This window comes from Vitis riparia, chromosome 16 (genome assembly GCF_004353265.1).
Source record: "Vitis riparia cultivar Riparia Gloire de Montpellier isolate 1030 chromosome 16, EGFV_Vit.rip_1.0, whole genome shotgun sequence".
Lineage (NCBI taxonomy): Eukaryota > Viridiplantae > Streptophyta > Magnoliopsida > Vitales > Vitaceae > Vitis > Vitis riparia.
In genome coordinates this window covers 11,067,613-11,087,096 of record NC_048446.1, presented here as the reverse complement: position 1 = coordinate 11,087,096, position 19,484 = coordinate 11,067,613, and the positions used below count along the sequence as shown (strand labels likewise).

The 19,484-nt window shown below is 33.8% G+C and overlaps 1 protein-coding gene and 1 pseudogene across 3 annotated transcripts; one reads left to right on the top strand and one right to left on the bottom strand.

Annotated features, from left to right (window-relative positions):
- Positions 1-1,170: 1,170 nt before the first annotated feature.
- LOC117934161 lies at positions 1,171-3,231 on the top strand (annotated as a pseudogene).
- Positions 3,232-11,598: 8,367 nt separating this feature from the next.
- LOC117933000 (receptor-like protein EIX2) lies at positions 11,599-15,861 on the bottom strand. Of its 3 annotated transcripts, none has more exons than XM_034854346.1 (3): positions 14,465-15,861; positions 11,966-14,389; positions 11,599-11,759 (listed from the first exon to the last, which is right to left on the bottom strand). In XM_034854346.1, the coding sequence occupies exons 1-2, from the start codon at positions 15,812-15,814 to the stop codon at positions 11,969-11,971; spliced, it is 3,771 nt and encodes a 1,256-aa protein (XP_034710237.1). In that variant the 5' UTR covers positions 15,815-15,861; the 3' UTR covers positions 11,599-11,759; positions 11,966-11,968. The 3 variants fall into 3 exon arrangements, with proteins under 3 accessions (XP_034710237.1, XP_034710238.1, XP_034710236.1); XM_034854347.1 differs by having other exon boundaries at positions 11,966-14,744; positions 15,045-15,861; XM_034854345.1 differs by having other exon boundaries at positions 11,966-15,861.
- Positions 15,862-19,484: the final 3,623 nt, after the last annotated feature.

Genomic DNA, 19,484 nt, shown 5'->3' with positions numbered 1-19,484 from the left:
CAAAAAGAAAATGAAATTTTGATTTAAACTCAATCATTTGTTTTTATCACTTGTTTTTCTTAAACTTTAAAAATTATGGTGTTAACACTAAAACAAAACATTCTTTTGACATTTGTGTAATGACAAATGGCATATCTATCAAAATTTCGCATTATTATTATGGGAGACGCTTTAAATAATTTTCATTTTACTTTATTTTTCTTTATATTTTTATGAAAAAATAAATAAGAGAACTAACTATATGCACCGATAACTATTTGTATATTGAATGTTTCAATTTGTGGAATTATGTCACTCAAATGACAATAAATAAACATTTCATTATATAAACATTCAATGTGACTATTATAACTTGTTAATGTAAAAATTAATAGTTTTTTTAAAACAAACATCATAAGACACGATCAAATGAGCTCGTAGTTCAATAATTTTTTTGAAAATAGTTGTAGAAAAAAAATTTAGAACAATTTTATTTTTAAAAATTCTTACTTAATTTTTTAGAACAAAATTTTTATTTAAAAACTCAAATATGAAAAAAAAAATTCTCTATTGATCTTTATGAAAGTAATATATTAATTTATATATAATATAAATGTTTTAAAAGTATTATCTATAATTTACTTCTTTTATAATACTTTATAAATAAAAATTGAAAAAAAATTAAATTTCTTTAAACATATTTAGTTAGCAAAATTGTCAAACATGTTTTTAATGTTATAAAACTTTTTTCTATTTTAGAAAACCAAAAACTATTTTCAACAATAGTTTCTAAATGGGTACTAAGATTTCTTTCATGTTTTTCTTTTTCTTTTCTTGATGTTTTTTATTATTAGATGGAACATTAATCTTATTAAGTGTACCAAATATTTAGGTTAAAAAAAAACATTTCTATCATTTCAAAAGAGTTCAAAAAATATGTACCAAATATTATTAAGCGTGAAAAAAAAAAATTGAAAAAATGAAAAAAAAAACAAATTGGTGATGGATGGGCCTCGTAGAAAATAGAGAAGTAAAAGGATAAATAATGTAAGACGCTCTCCCAACTGACCTATCCCCGCTGACGTGTTAACAGTTATACTTTGTTTATATAATATTTTAATTAAAAATAAAAATCCAGTCATTTCCCGCCTTTGAAATAAAGAGACATTCATTTCAAAACCCCTCCAAAATCCCCACTCCCTCTCTCCAACTATAGGGTTTCCATCTCCGAAACCTCCCTCTTCAGCTCTCCCCCTTAGGGTTTCAATTTCATCCCAATAATGTACATAAAGGAGATCTGCTTGGAGGGCTTCAAATCCTACGCCACTCGCACGGTCTTCCCTGGCTTCGATCCCTACTTCAATGCCATCACGGGACTTAATGTTGGGCATTACCAATTTGCAGCAGGTCCGCTTCCAATCTCCAGGAGCTGGTCCATAACAAAGGCCAAGCTGGGGTTACTAAGGCCACCGTGTCGGTGGTGTTCGATAATTCTGATAGGAGTCGGAGTCCGCTCGGCTACCAGGATTGTCCAGATATTACGATAACACGGCAGGTGTGTGGGGTTTGCACTGATTTTTAGTTTTTTAGTGTATTTTTATAGCCATTTTGTAAATTTTAGGTTTTCTGACTATTGTGAATGTATTATCCATGCGAGTTTTTAACAACTGCATTAAAATGAAAAAGAAAGATGTCCTGTTTGGTTGCTGAGGAACTGTTGAGAAGTATTGTAATACTATTATGTAATGTTATGTTTTGTTATTTTTTGGTATGTATGTTTTAGATCTTTCAAATTTGAAAGAAGAAAGCTTCATATGGGTGAAATTGTGAAACATGTTTGCTTGTATTCAGAAATTGCATGATCCTTTGGATATGATTTAAGCCTGTTTTCAGTGTAATTAGTTTTTTTATTTTTTGGATTTCTTTCTTTCTTTCTTTCAGTGAAATAGGCCAATCTTAGAACGATTGCACTTGAGAAATTGGTAAAAATGTTAGATCTGGGGGGATTTTTGTGCATTTTTCAGGCACAGCCATTTTTTTTGTGGTGCTTAAACTCGCAACAAATGAAATTATGTCATTTTTCTTTTTTTAGTTTTTGGTAATTTCAAGAACTTCCTATTTGCTTGCTGAGACAAGAGGCAAATAACTAGAATCGAAATTTGACTTTTCTGTTTATGTGGTTTTTTGTATCCGCAACTGAAAAGGATCCTAATTAAGCTGAACAGTTGTAGTACATTGAGTTGGGTGAGGTTTGCAGATCCTATGGTCCTTAGTAATGGAACATGAAGATTCAAAATTTTATCCGATGTTTTGTTTTCCTACCTTTCTCAGCAACTAAATGGAGGACAAAGTCTTATCTTTTTTCCTTTTTTTCTTTTCTTTTTTTTTTAAATTTTAATAACATAAGAACTTAGTCTAGTTTTTTTCTCTTCACTCTGGTATAAACATTGTTATCTAAGGATGTTAAAAACTGACCAAATTCTTATGACTTTTTAAAACTATTTTGGTTCTTCTGTTGATGGCTCTATTCTAGATGGTAAAAAACATAAAAAAAAATGGAAAAAAAAGAAGAAGATAAAATTATAATTTTGGGATTTACTAAATGACAAGAATTCTATTCTATTACTGTTTGGATCATCATTTTACTTTCCATGGAAAATTTGTACCAAAATTAATCAGCATTAAGTCATTTCACATATTTTTCCAAAAGTTAATTGTCACTTTTATGTGATAACATATGTAATACACCCAATAATCGGTTTGTTCCAACTAGTGCTATGCTAATGTCCTTTTGGACCTTCAATGCATTGCTTTTATTCCAACTTAGTCTAGGATTGTTCGCTTACTTGGCAGATTATGGTTGGTGGAAGGAACAAATACCTAATAAATGGACACCTTGCCCAACCTAGTCGAGTTCAAAACCTTTTCCACTCTGTACAACTCAATGTTAACAACCCACATTTTCTCATGATGCAAGGGTGCATCACCAAGGTCTTAAACATGAAACCTCCTGAGATTTTATCTATCCTTGAAGTGGCTTCTGGGACAAGAATGTATGACACAAAGAAAGAGGTTGCTCTGAAAACACTTGAGAAGAAGCAGAGCAAAGTTGATGAGATTGATAAGCTTCTAGACCAGGACATATTGCCTGCTTTGCTTCTGAGTTTTCTTAATTAACATATTCTTTGAAAACAATCTTCTTGTTGTGGTTTATTAACATATTGTAATGTTAGTATTGTATTAGGTGTTAATCATGGCATAAAAATCTTTAAGCACTTGCTTTGCTTTCGAGTTTTCTTTCAAAAGATATACCTAACAAACTTGAGTGTGATCATCAATAAATGTGATAAACCATTGTTTTTCATTAAATGTTTAACTTGTGAAGGACCTCAAATATCACTATGGAATAATGAAAAAGGTGGTGATGCTTTGTATTTTAGAGGAGGATAAGTGGAACACACATGCTTGGCTAAGTGACAAATTCCACATCGAAAAAAAATCTCCATTATGAAGTAGTGATGGAAACAAAGTTCGCAAATATGAAAAACTTGGGGGCTTAGTCTACAATGTCACAATATTATTTCTTGTTACAACTTGCAATTTAAGTTTGTTTATTCAATTCATCTTCTCAAAATAATATAACCCCTCATATTCTTTGGCATTGCCAATCTTCTTCTCCAAAGTCAGGTCCTGAAACACATAAGAAGACTCAAAGAAATGAGCACCGCACATTAAATCTCTAATCAACTTACTAATAGAGGGAAGATTGCAAGACAAATTTAGAATATGCAAAACAGAATGTAGTTCAATATTAGGGTTAATTTTAATATTTCTAGTTCTTGTCACTATTGAAAGAGATCCATATGCTATTTTAACCTTGAAACTTCCTAAACTAGATTGTATGACGAGAATAATTTTTCACAGCCCTTCATGTGATTTGTGGCTCCAAAGTCAATCATCATGGTTCTAGATTATTGCCGTAACTACCAAGGGCTGAGGAAAAAATTGCCTCTCTATGCTAATAATGAAGTATTAGTGTCTTTTGATGGTTTTGTCATTGATCAGGAGAAAAAAGCAACATTCACCAAATTCTTATTAAAAATAAATTAGAGGTACAAGCTCTAATTTATATGAAGCAGAACATGAAACATACCTTAATTCTAGGAATAATAATATTATATCTCCTAAGATTTTATTGCTATTAATTAGCAACATTTATTCAAAATGAAAAAAGTCAAATAACGTTCAATTCATAGTTGATTATTCAACTACTAGTTTAAAACAAAATATGCCCATAATTAGAATGATTTTATTTTATTTGAATTATCTTCCAACACTCTCCCTCAAGTAGGGCTATACAAATTGAACATGCCCAGCTTGTCTACTAGTTGCTTGAATGATCTTCTTGATAGTAATTTGGTGGGTACATTTGCTAGTTGTTTATTTTGTTGGTACATAAACCATGCAAATTGTACTATCTTCAACCTGTTCCTTTATAAAATGTTTGTCAACTTTCACGTATTTAGTTCAATCATGACGAATTGGGTTGTGTGATATGTTGATGGTCACCTTATTGTCACAAGACATCTTCATTGACATCTCCTCCTTCACATTAATTTCTCGTAGAAGTTGTTTAAGCCATGGTAGTTCACACATATCATGAGCAATAGCATGAAATTCCGCCTCTGCACTACTTCTAGTTACTATTGTTTGCTTCTTATTCCTCCAAGTAGCTAAGTTACCCCACACAAAGGTGCAATAGCCTGAAGTTGATCTTTGATCATCTATGGTACTTGCCCAGTTAGCATCCGTGAACCCTTCAATGCTTCTTGTTTCATTTTTTCTAGAGAATAATCCTTTCCCTATAGATCCTTTAAGATACTTTAGAATTCTATACATTGCTTCCATATATTCTTTGTAAAGAGCATGCATGTGTTGACTCACAATTCTTATTGCAAAAGCGATGTCTGGTCTAGTGTGGGAAAGATAAATTAGCATCCCTACTAGACATTGATATCTTTCGGTGTTGACAGGTGTGCTTTCTTTTTGTTCTTCAATCTCCTTTACCGAATCCATTGTAGCATCCAAAGGTTTACATCCTAGCATCTTGGTTTCCTTCAAGAGATCTAGAATATATTTTCTTTAGGAAACTGATATTTCACTCTTTTTCCTTGCCATTTCCATCCCTAGAAAGTAATGTAGAGGTCTTAGATCTTTGGTTTCAAACTCAGCAGCCAGCTTCCCTTTTAATTGTTCATTCTCCATTAAATCATTTCCCAATCACTATAATATCATCCACATAGACCATGAGAATAGTGACCTTACAATCATTGTGATGATAAAATAAGGTATGATTAGATTGATCCTATGTATATCCATGCCTCATGATGGCATTGGTAAATCTCTTGAACCATGCATAAAAAGACTGTTTCAGCCCATAGAGAGATTTTCTAATCTTGTAGACTTTTCTTACCTTCCTTCCTTGATCGAATCTAGGAGACAATTCCATGTACACTTCTTCTAGGTCTCCATTCATAAAAACATTTTTGATGTATAGTTATTGAAGTCACCAGTCCAGATTTGCAGCAAGGGATAAAAGAACTGTTATGATATTAAGTTTGGCAATTGGGGTAAATGTTTCTTGATAGTCAATACCATAAGTTTGTGCAAATCCCTTAGGTACCAACCTTGCCTTGTACTTTTCAATGAACCCATCTGACTTTTATTTAATAGCAAACACCATTTGCATCCAACAAATATATTTCCTCTGGGTTTGTCCACTAAATCCTAAGTTATATGAGGCACTAAAATTATAGTACCAGCCCCTGCAACAGTAGCGAGAGATCCATATGCAATTTTGACTTTAATGTGTCCAGAACCTGGAGTATAAGTAGAAAAAAGACTTGCACAACCTGTCATATGGTCTGTTGCCCCTAAATCTATGATCCAAGGGTTAATTTTTTCTGTTGTTCCGCTCAAAGCAGTCCAAAATGTGGGCTAGGAAGGATGAGTTAATGAGATTTTGGGATGTATTAGTGCCTGATTATGCTGGTACCAAGGCTGAGAATGGTGTTAACAATTTGTAGAGCTGCTCTAATTGCTCCTTGTTTAAGGAAATATTGACAGAGCTCTCTCCTCTCTGCTGTTTAGTATCTGAAGTGGTCTGATATCCCTTGGGTTCCCTCTTAGTGTCTTGGTCATCTCTGAAATTCGGTGGTCTGCCATTCAGCTTCTAGCAGTTTTCATGGCTGTGATTGGATCTCTGACAGTGATCACACCAAAGGTTGTCATTTATTCTGTTACAAGTACCTCCATAGGAACTGTCATCTTTATAGGCTATCAGGGCTGAGTAATCAGCAGTAGTATTGCCAGGAACAATAGGAGTTTTTACCCCACCAACCATCACACGTTTGCATGTTTGTAATTTTCGATATTTTAATCCTTGTTCATCAACAACAACAGCTTGTGGTGCAGCAGTAAAGTTTGATTTTGGATCAAAATTCTTGTGCTGCTACTCATTCGCCTTTACATTGTAACTCAACTTTTGTGTTCCCCTGTTCATTATGAATTCCTTGTGAAACTTTTTTTTTACTGTTGTTTTATCATCATGAGAATAAGGTTCTCATTTTGTGGAGCTTATAGGAATTCTTTTCCTTCCAGAACTGCTGCCTAACTAGCATCTTTTCGGATAAGGATTGATAATGATCTCAAGCCTGTTGCTCGTGCATGTATCACTTGCAGAATGGGGTGAAGATCCTGATGCCTTTCAGATATATTGCTTATCAGATCATGAGCCCTTCATTGGCACTGCCACCTTCTCTGTACCTGAAATGTAGGAAATATGCCAACAAGTTGACCAATCAGTACACCATCAACCTCGAAACCTTTAGTTTCCTTAAAAGCCTTTAAGAATCATGGAGCACCATCTCGAGTTATGATTCCAAGATGGTCAATGTGCTCCTTGGTTATTCAATACCAATATCTGTTACGATTTGGTTCCAAATGTTAACAGCAAAAGAGTTGTTGTCTCAAATTTCCAGCTTCATGGATCTTTGGAAGCATCCTATTAGAACAAACGTTTTGAAAGCTGAACTGCAATTTCGACAAGCTCCACATCTCCATAGACATAAGTCCTGATATTAATTTCGTCCTTATCTGCTGGAATATACATAGGGAAATAGCTTAGAAGGCCCTGAGCTGCTTACATTGAGGAGGCTTCTCTCATCATTTATTATCATATGCAGACTAAAATTGGTCATCCCCAAAGGAACTCTCAGTTTCGTCGATATCAAAATCATGAAAATCAGAATCTGGAATATTGATTATATGCCTTAGAAACGTGTCTTGTTGTTAGATATGTATCCAACCAATTTCTCCTACACTTCATGGTCTGAACTCTGCCCCCCCATTTGGGAAAACTTTAAGGAATGAATTGGAAATCGTTAACTTGATGCTTTCGAGACTATCTTTTCTGATTCATCTTGAACTGTTACATCAGTTTCTGTTTGTTCCCATGTTAAAGCAAGAAAACGCAAATGGCGGTAGCATCTTGACATGCCCTGTGTTTCCTAATTGACTCGTGAATTTCTCAGCCTTGAAATATGCTTTCGAGATGGCCATAATGAATTTCATCCTTTCCAGAAGATATGGATTGCAGTTGAGAGCAAACTAAATTTCTCTTTGTTTCATCTTTTTCATGATAAGAATAAGCTCAAGTGCTTTAAAGTCATTTGAATGGGATTGCTCAACTATTGATTTCTCAAAAGTTCCAAGTGTGGAATGGTTCAATGCAGAGCCTAGACTACTTGAAGAGGCACATGCCAGCCGTTGGTTTATTTGTCTATGGATGGTAAATTCCTTGTTTACTGCAAACTGAGATAATGTAGTTGTGAACTCAGATTGTCGGGAGGCCTGATTGAGAGAGGTTTTGAGGAATGTCGAACTCCCTGATTGGTGTTGAGGGAGATATTCAAGCGGTTCACTTGCCACACATTCGTTTTTCTTTTAAAAATCTTAAACAAAACATGAATAAATAGTCTGAAATAAGCTCTTATCTCTTACATTCCTAACTCCGGAATAAGTATGTTGAATGTAGTGAAACTCATAACTACAATCAGCAAATTGGGAGTCTCTCCAAACTGAGAATGTCGTCTTCAACGCCATAGACTGAAGGGCCTTTATGAGACATCCCGAGGAAGAGGAATAACACTCACGATCAGGGAATGGGCAAGTGGGTGCTCTGTGAAAAGAAATAAAACAGAGGATAACGTCCCCTGATAACCAGGTCAGGGACTGTAAACCCATGAAAGATTAATTTCTTCCTTTCCGTCCTGCTTTGAATTTCCATCACCAGTCTCCTCAGGTGAAGTGGGAGTCTTATTAGCCACAAAGAAGCAATCGACTGGCTGCTATTAATGTAGTTAAAACTGATTGAATTAATTTACCAAAATAGGATCAAAGGAATCTGGTTTGTCCAGTGGAAATGCCATTAATGAAATCAATAACCTTTTCATCTCGGCACTTTTAAAGAGAGCAATCCGCAGCAGGACTATATGTTGTACACACTCAATGCCTTTTGAAACATCTTTACTATCATTCCCAAATTTCGTATAGAGTGGAGCCGAGTGGTGCCGAGCAAGGCGTTTTGAAGACCAAACTGAATGAGGATGTGAATAAGTGTTGATCCTTAACAGTCTCCTGGGCCATTTCCTTGTGTGTATAATTCTGTTCTCCTTCAAGTGTAACTATTTGATTGATCTGAAATAAAATAATCTTGTGATGAAAAATGCATGTGTAAAGGTGTGATTTTCCATCATCTCATATTCGCTACAGTGGTCCGAGCAATGTTTGCCTTTTAAATTGACCCACAACATAAAGGGTTCAGTAAGCATATCAAGGAAAGTAGTGATTCTGAGTTGGCTCCTGAGAGTTTAAAAGGCTTTTGTTAGCGAAGCCGCATCTCAAATTCTCAATCAAGGGGCTAGACAGGGTCTGCCAACCCACTACTTTGATTGGTGGCGTTTGCTGACAATGACCTTATAAGTTGGATAACACATTTATTATTGATATCTGGAAACAGCATTTCTTCAATCATATGCTCTGTTCAGACTCTTTTACATAACAGACTACAGAGGATATAAACATCTCCATGTTAGCTTTGCACATGAGCACAGGCCAGCTTCAACTCAGAACACCCAGTTACCACAAACCCTCAACAAAACCAAAAATGGGTCTCCAAATTAACAAATAAACAGTACTAGATGAAAGGGACCCAGAAATTCTCATGCCATTAAAGCACATTTTATGTCTAAAACCCCTAGAAAGGCCATTGCCTCTACCTGATCTCCAGTGGAACTTGATACCCTAGCCAACATGCATGCCAATCAAATGTAATTTTGCCCACATTTCACATCCCAATCTTCTCTTCAGTTTTGCAACTAGTATGACACTCATATCATCGGTAGTGAGAAAATTCGTTCCCCAACTCCAAAATCAAGTGGCCATCATCCGTAGACTCTCGAAGGACCCTCATTCAACCCAAAATGCTCACTATTCTTTTTACTGATCAGATTTCCAGTCCCAGCTTTGGTACTCAGCAAGAAAGCAAAGGCATTGCTCCGAAGCTGGAAGTCTCTTACCATCTCATCCTGGTCCAATGCAATACTTCTCCAACACGCCAACAAAATGGTGATAGATACCAGGAATATGTAGACTTCTCAAAAGAAAGCTGGGGCATGACCTTTAACAATCAGATTTAGTGATGAATCCATATTCAAGTTATTCATAAAAAGTGAAATGCACAAGTTGTTCATAAACAGAGCGTAGAACCAGACATAAAGTACATAAAAAAAAGGGTCTCAGATTCCACAAGCATGCATAGTATCTAATGTCCACAATCAAGCATCAAAATGAGCCTAAAATTAGCAGGAGCATGTTGTAATCATACCTGGACAAAACTGGTGAGCTCCTAATCTGCTTCCCTTCTCTTGCTGATCTCTTTTTCTTCTCAAAAATAGCCTGCTTACTCTCTCAAAAATGGCTCTCTCACAGCCTACTCACTCTCTCTGTTTCACAGCTTTTCCTCAGCCCTTCTCGAGATCCAGCGTTTCACCTCCCTATAAAATCCTCTTCCCCCTTTTCTTTTTCCTTTTCTCAACACACCCCCAGAAGGAAAATATATCCCCTCTGATACGTGCCATCCCTGCAGAGGACATTTTCTACCGCCCTCTAACAACCCCGACTCTTTCTACCACCAAGACACTCCACTACTCCCTCTAAAACAGCCAACAGAAAAACCAAAACCTCATTGCCACGTGTCTTACCCTCACAGTCTGCCACCAGAATATCCTCTTTTGCCACCTGTCTTTTACAGCTCACCTTTCAAAAGGTGAAAATAGAACGAAAGATGACTAGAAAGAATTAAGTCTCATCTAGAACCATAATGAGGGATCTACACATTCACTACTTGTTCTGATAGAAAGAGTTCAGAACAAAATATTAATATAAATAATATTTTTAATAAGAATTGAAGTTTTTTCTAATTTTAAATTTAAAAAATCATAGTAAAGAATTATTATTTCATGAAAAATATTTTAGATAAAAGATTTTATCATAAAGAAATAAATAAAAATTAATAAATACAAAAACTTATAAAAGAATGGTAATATAAAAGTTTTCATTTTTACGATTTTAAAAACTTGATTGGACTTGATTCTTAATGACTTTTTGAGTAAATTCTCACAAAGTGTAATCCAAGCTATGGAGGACCTTAAAAAAGACTGGAAAGGAAAAATATAAATAAATAAAAGAAAACAACATGAGATCATTGGGCTAAAGTGTTTAAGGAATTTTGTAATGTACCTTAAAATATAAGAATTTTTAACAAATAAAAAAATATCATTGGGATGTTAATCTCATGATGTTGGAGATCAATACTACTTTCTAATAAGTGAATCAACTATTTGATATTACTTATCGAGTATAATTAAAATATAATTATTCTCTCTTATTTTATATTTTTCAATCATATTTTAGTTATCTTATAGTTGGAATATGTTAAAATAGAGAAAATAACAATAGTTTTTTTTAATTACTTAGAAAACGCCTTTTATTAAGAAAAGAAGTTAGACTTAATATCCTATCAAATCAACCACTAAGAAGAAAACGAAGTGCACTTGAGATAAGCAAAAAATGGATGAAAACAAAATATTCCACAAAAATTATCTGCATCTGAGACAACTTCAAGTGAAAAAGCTTTGACAACAAGAAAGAAAGAGTTTCCCATTTATTAGAGTAATTTAGTTTTTTTTTTAGAAAGAGAGAAACATATCATTAATAACTTGCTTTTAAATTTTCTTTTTTCTTTAGTGTTCAAATTATGATTTGATTATTAATAATTGGTTGAAAACTTATGTCATACATAACCAAATGTCATTATCCTTTATTTTGTTTTAATTTTAATGAATACAAATTAGTTTTAGAGCAAAAGAAATATTTTTAAAAGTAGAAAGTCGGACTCTAATATACCTTTGATATCCTTCTATAATATTGTTTGGATGAATCATAAAGCATCCAAATACCAAATAAAAGCATTGTGTAAGGAAGAAAAGAGATTATATGTCACACAAATTTCTGAATAAAATATAAAATATGCATCTAAAGAACATAAGTAATCCTCAAAATAAAACAAGAAACCTATTACATCTCAAAATCAATCATAGAAGGAAGGACAACGATTTGCATTCAACCATGTTAATATGGCAAGAACAAGAGTTGCAGTCCTGCAATTAACACAAAGTAAAAATCAGTGTTCATCAATTTGAAAAAATCCCTTCAATTAGTTGCATGGAAAGAAATTTTGCATTAGCATTCGTGATTTATAAAGTATATCCCAAGGATATGTAAAGGCCTACTTTTCTTTGACAATTGTTAGCCTTAAAAAACAAGTACAAATGAAAGAGAGGGAGAGAGAGAGAGAGAATTGTACCATTTAACTTTGAAGACTCCTTTGTAATCTAGCCATATTTATTGCTATAATAACGTAGAGCCAATCTTTTATTTTATTCAAGAATTGGAAATAGGCATATCTCCATGAGTTGTTGAGTAGTAAAGTTCCACACACTCCCCAAAATCCAACAATGAATCCAAGAGCAACGCTAACATAAAACCACATGTCATTTCCATCTTGCTGAATTTTGTCTTCAATGTTATGAGTGGGAGAATCTTGCTTTATTTTATCTTCAAAACACTTTTTCAGAAGAGGCAATCCACAGAGTACAGGATTTCCCTTGTAGGAATCAATATCGAAGCTTTGAAGTTGAGTACCTTGTGGAATTTTACCGGACAAGTTGTTGTCAGAGAGATCTAAGACACTTAGACCACTTATTTCAACAAGACTAGCAGGAATTTCGCCAAAAAGATGATTTTGAGACAAATCAAGAACCTCCAATGATTTCAATTGACCAATTCTTCCAGGGATCAGTCCAGTCAAATTGTTCCTTGATAAGTTTAATGAAACTAATTCTATAAGATCAATTATTTCTTCTGGAATTTCCCCCGATAGTTTGTTGCTTGAAAGATCAATACTCTTTACAAGCCCAAGGGTACTTTTAAAATCAAATTCTCTTGCTTTCCATTTGACCAATGCCCTATCAACATAAGAGGCATTCCTAATAAATTGATGCCGAGAGTCATGAACGAAGGAAATGGGACTTTGTCTGAGTTGTGCAAATGAATAATTATGAGCAATGACCAAGCTCCCTTTCTTAGTCATGGCAGTGAAACCACCAACACATCTCGGTACAACACCTAATATATTGTTGCTGGAGAGGTCTAATATTTGAATATTTTTCAATTGGCATAGCTCTGGACATATAACTCCACTGAATCTATTAGATCCTAGGTTTAGAACAATCAGATTTGGAAGGCTTCCTCCAATCCATTCTGGTATTTTTCCTGATAACCTATTTTTTGCCAAATCAATGAACCTCAAACTTGTACAATTCTTAAAAGACAAAGGCAATTCTCCGGTTAAATTGTTGTTGCGCAAATGTAGTGTTTGAATTGATCGCAAGGAGCCAAATGAATTTGGAATTTGCCCAGAAAATCTGTTATTTTCCAAATTAAGAACTACCAAGCTTTCCCACTGCGCCCAACAATTGGGCAGCCCTCCCGACAATGAGTTGTTTGAGAGGTCAAGTAGAAGTAACTGCTTACCAATTGTACATAATAAAGAAATGGACCCCGATAACTTGTTATTGGAGAGATCCAACCATCGCACATCATAAGGAAGTTGTGGTATTGAACCCTCAAAACAGTTTGAGCTCATATCTATTTTAGAAAAAGAACCAAATTTTGATGATAAATTCGGTAAGGTCCCATTGATCCGATTGTTGGAAATACTCAAGGTATCGATGATCCTTGAGGTTACATCCCAAAACCAGTCTGGGAGGACATCTGAAATTTCAGAATTGGAGATATCAAGCTCACTCAACCAGTTTTGAGTACGAAGCCAACTAGGAAAACGAGGTCCCAATTTGCAGGAGGCTAATCGTAGAGAATCCAGTTGAAATGGAGGAACCCAATCCAAGCTCATGTTGAAAGTGAGAGAGTTGGAAGATAAGTCTAAATAGGACAACCGGGATAGATTAAAGAGATGGGCTTCAGAGATAGTGCCTTGCAATGAATTTGAGGCAATATCCAAGGAATAAAGTTTGGCCAGCTGTCCAACACTTTCAGGTAAAGTTCCATTTAGTTGATTAAAATCAAGATGTAACTCTCTCAAGGATGAAAATCCAATGAGAGCAGGAACTGATCCACTGAACTGGTTATCCGATAAAAACAGAGTCTCTAATGTGTCATTTGCACAGGCCACAAAGTTTGGTGCAAGCTGTCCAGAAAGATTGTTTCTCTCCAACTCTAATGCTCGTAAGTTACATAAATTACTCAAGGATTTTGGAATCTCACCTTGAAGATGATTCTGAAAGAGATAGAGAATTTCAAGAGAAACCATGTTCCCAACTGTATCTGGAATGGAGCCCTGCAGTTGATTGCGAGAGAGATCAAGATGTGAAAGTAAAACCATCTTCCCAACTGTATCTGGAATGGAGCCCTGCAGTTGATTGAAAGAGAGATCAAGATGTGAAAGTGAAACCATCTTCCCAACTGTGTCTGGAATTGAACCCCGCAATTGATTGCCAGAGAGATCAAGATGTGAAAGTAAAACCATCTTCCCAACTGTATCTGGAATGGAGCCCCGCAGTTGATTTTCAGAGAGATCAAGATATGCAAGTGAACCCATGTCTCCAATTGTATCCGGAATTTCATCAAGGTCATTCCAGCTGAGATCAAGATATTCAAGGGAACTCATGTTCCCAAAAGCATATTCCGGAATCGAACCGTTTAAATCATTATCAGAGAGATCAAGATGAAGGAGGGTGGTATTAAAGTTGAGCAGCCATGGGTATATTGAAGAAGTGAGAGAACTCCCAGAGAGATCAAGATATTCAAGGGAACTCATGTTCCCAAAAGCATATTCCGGAATCGAACCGTTTAAATCATTATAAGAGAGATCAAGATGAAGGAGGGTGGTATTAAAGTTGAGCAGCCATGGGTATATTGAAGAAGTGAGAGAACTCCCAGAGAGATCAAGATATTCAAGGGAACTCATGTTCCCAAAAGCATATTCCGGAATCGAACCGTTTAAATCATTATCAGAGAGATCAAGATGAAGGAGGGTGGTATTAAAGTTGAGCAGCCATGGGTATATTGAAGAAGTGAGAGAACTCCCAGAGAGATCAAGATATTCAAGGGAACTCATGTTCCCAAAAGCATATTCCGGAATCGAACCGTTTAAATCATTATAAGAGAGATCAAGATGAAGGAGGGTGGTATTAAAGTTGAGCAGCCGTGGGTATATTGAAGAAGTGAGAGAACTCCCAGAGAGATCAAGATATTCAAGGGAACTCATGTTCCCAAAAGCATATTCCGGAATCGAACCGTTTAAATCATTCTCAGAGAGATCAAGATGAAGGAGGGTGGTATTAAAGTTGAGCAGCCATGGGTATATTGAAGAAGTGAGATAATTCCCAGAGAGATCAAGGAAAACAAGAGGGACAGAGGAATTCCCATGGGAAAGAGACGGAATGGTGAGTGGGGGGATGGGAGGGAGATCACAACCTCGTAAATCCAAGTGAATGAGAGAAAGGAGTTTATTAATTGCTTGGGACCAGTGGATGGCTTTACTAAGGTTGACAGAACTCAGGTCAAGGTGTCTTAAAGAAGAAAGACGAGAAAGCCACTCCAGGTTCCCAGAATTCAAATCAGAATAACCACCGCCGAGGTCAAGGGAAAGCAAGTTGGAAAGATTTCCCAGTTGAGTGGGAACAGTTTGAGTGAAATTGGCATGAGAGAGATTGAGGTGCTGCATTCTGCTGAGGGAACCAAGGAATGGAGGTATATGCCTCCCTTCAAAATCATTACAGCTGAGATCCAAATGAATTAAGTGCTCCAATTCAAGCAGTGAAGGACTTATCTCACCTCTTAGAGACTGGTACTCCCAAGTATTTTCAGACCAAGGGGCTTGAAGATGAAGCATGATGACATGACCTGACTGGTTACTACACTGGACTCCTCTCCAGTTGCAACAATTTCTGTTGTCATGTTCATCTCCCCAAGAAGAAAGAAGGCCATAGTCATCGACAAGGCGACGTTTGAAGTGAAGGAGAGCTTGTCTCTCCCTCTCTATGCACCCAGTAACATTCCCCAGGCTAGGTTTGGCACATAGCAGCAAAAACATAAGAAAGCTAAGAAGGTGTTGAAAGGACCGTCCTGCCATGGTCTGCAAGTAATAGAAGAGAGGCTTTGCAACTGCTGTTTTTTTCTTATGAATTCCGAGGAGACCAAGCACTCACATATATATAGTATCTGTTTGAGTCTACCATATGAACGCAATACCAAGATTCCTTCCACTTTTATTTATTGAAGAGTGAAATTCATAATTTTTGTATTAAAAACTGTTTTTTGAAATCACTTTTGTTTAAGTTAATTGAAATTCTTATACCACTCAGTCCGTGAAGCTTTGTCGTTTCCGGCAACTGGAAAAAGCGGCAAATAATGAAAGACTGAGAAACGACTGTGAATTCAATCTTATTTCACTGCGTCCTGACCCAAAACGGCGTCGTCCCAGTTTGAGAAGACGACGTCGTTTTTACCTTGGGTTTTGCACAGTTGAAAGGCCTCCAACAGCTGAGCTAGTAGCTTTTCAGTTTTCACTACCCTTGATTTCTTTTCAACACTATTAAAAGTAACATAACAATTTTTGAATTAGAAAAGTTACATACTGTTTTTTGTTTCAAATCACTTTTGTTTAAGTTAATTGAGATTCTAGCAAATCTCTAATTTTATTAATTAATAATTAATGACAAATCATGATTCCTTAAGCTCAACTTTAATTAATAATTAATGACAAATGAGGAAGAAAGATGTTCTATGAATTGACAAGTCAATAAAGCTGTGTGAACGGGGACTTTTTAGCTTTCCGGTGACTTGGCCGACACTAATCCCAATTTTATTTTTTTTCTATCTTTTCTCCTTGTAAAAAGCCTCTCCCAACACCATGGTCCATGTCAGTTTTCAAAATTCAATTAAATAAAAATTATACTTTCCACATTTTATAAAAAGCAAGATATCAGTAAACAAACTTTTTACAACTTGTTTTAAAAAATTGTTTTTTATTTTTTAATTTAAAAACAAGTTTTAGAAAACATGGTCAAACGGGCCTATATTTTTCTTTTGTTTTTAAAAACCAATGAAAACAACTTTTATTTATTTTCTAAAAATTATTATTTATTTCACTTTATTTTTAAAAAGTGTTTTTAGAGAACAACAGCTAAAGAGCGTTAAAAAATTTTAAAAACGATTTTTTATTTTTAAAAACAAAAAACTATTTTTAAATCACATGTCCAAAAAGACTCTTAAATATTTTCTCACATCTTTAAATATTGCATCTAACCTTCCAACAATCCTCTTAAGTCAAAAAGTTATAATAATAATAATAAAAATAAAAATGTTCTGAAATTGAAACGTAAAATGCAAAATATTTTGCTCTCAACAGCACTCACCATTGGCATTGAATTGAACGTAAAAATGAGACTTAGAATTAGTTATGAATAAATTTTAGACTTTTCTAATTAAAACGAAAACTTTGATCAAGAATATTTATATTTTATTGACTATGAATAATTAATAAAAGTATGATATTCTTAATCTTTTTTATGACCTTTTAACTTGGTAAATGGTTATTAAAATTTAGATGAATAAAATAAATTGAATATAAAAATATTATTGATTAATTTAGGTGTTGTTTGGATACATTTTTTATTTTCTGTTTTAAAAAAATAAAAAATAATAGTAAATTTTACATAAAACTTTTAAAAGTAAACTTTAATAAGGTAAGTTCATTTTTTATATAAAAGTTACTATATTTATCTAAGGAATATACTAAAGTACATAAGTACCGATTGGAGTCCACATTGGGCCATTGAATATGTGTGATAAAAGTTACACCGTTGGATAAAAGTACAAACAAATGGGAGGCTCCTTTTTTTTTCATATACCATACCTAGTCTTTGAATTATTAAGTTTAATCATCATAACTTAAAAAATTATCACTCAAGTATAATCATCATAACCCATAAGTTATAGTTATCTAACTTCAATTCAAATTAGAAGTATATCAAGAATTTAAAAAATATTAGAAATTTATATTTATTTAGGATTATTATATTATTTGGGACTCTTAGTGTAATTATGAATTAGAGTCATATGCAATGATTTGTCTATTATAAATATAAGTCTGTTATTATATTGATGCAAAGAGAGTAAAATGAAATAAAATATTTCTAGTAAATTACTATTAATACCAAATCGTGTGATTCCAACACACAAAGGCCTTAACTTACTACCTTAAATCCCATGATGATGAATCATTCCTTTTTTTTTTGTTTTTTTTTTTTTGGGGGGGCCGAAGTTGTAGACATTTAAGAATTTTTTTTCATATGAAACTTTCAGTAAGTACTTCTTAAAATTTTTAGTCTAATATATAAAAAAGAAATTTGAAGAAATAGAAGATTTTAAATATAAAATATAAAATTTGATAAGAATACCAAGTATAGGGCATTCCAACCATTATGTTATAAAATAATATATCACTTCAATAAAATTTGGTTGGATCCTTGTTATTTATCTTAATATAAGATTTTACTATTTCTTTAGGTTTGGAAAAACATATTTAAAACTCTACTAAGATCACCAAAAGAAAAATGACAATAAACAAATAAACAAATAGACTTATGAAAACCCCTAAAATATATCTTTAAAGTGGCTATATTTTAGTGGACCTCAATGCATCTTTAAAGTGGCTATTATTCTTGTGGACTTGAATACCATCTTTCAAACAATTACACCCTAAGATTGGGACAACATGTGTTCAATAGTATGTTTTGTTAGTGCTCAACAAGCAAAGAAGATGGGAAAAAATTAAAATTATATTTTGAAGTATGTGCAAAATTAAGATATTTTAGATGCCACTCAAATCATGGAAACTATTATAAAAAAAAATGAATAAAGTTTAAAAAGTCTAAATTCTCTAGTTGGATGTATGATAGAAAGATAAATAAATATGATAAAATTATATAAATATTTAAACATCTTCAAATCTTTATTAGTTGTATAAAAAGAAATTTAGAAACATAAATTTGAAAGTATGTCAGAAAAAATTGTTCAACTCTTTTTTTTTCTTTGTTTTTCTTTCTTTCTTTTCCTTTTCTTATTTTTCCTTTTTTTTTTCTTTGTACTTTCCTTCCTATTTTTCATGATTTCACAGAGCTTTAATTTTTCTACATCTATCATGATTTGAAAACAAACTTTATTTAAAGCCATTAATTGGGACATTCTTAAAAATAAGGGATAAGAAAGTGAGATCAAAATATCTCTCTTTTCTTTTTTTCCACAAATATGTTGTTATATATTTCTTTAAACTTTTGTTATATGTTATAAATTTTTTACTTAAATTTTGTAGAGAATTTTGATGAAAGAATAAATTCAAGACTTAATAGTCTTTCTAAAAAGTGTCTCAAATTTTCCAAATACTTGACTTACAAGTCACAATAAATAGACTTGCCACCAAACTACAAGTTAAAGATGGAATAAGATAGCCTGTAAGATATTAAAGATGGAAACTAACAACATGAGAGATAAGAATGAAGAGTCGCTACCCTTGCTAAAGGACATAGAAAAATTTATGAACTAAGACCACTATCATGTGTGAAAGAGAAAAAAGCAATGGTCTAAGGTCCATGTTTGTTAGTTGTTGTTTTCTCCTCCACCCATGCATCTATTGACTTGACCCGAAAAAACTCCAAAAAGAAAAAGGTAAGGTATCCTTTGCAAAACACAGAGAAATATTAATGTATGCCTTTACCTTGTGTGAAAGAAAAGAAAATGGA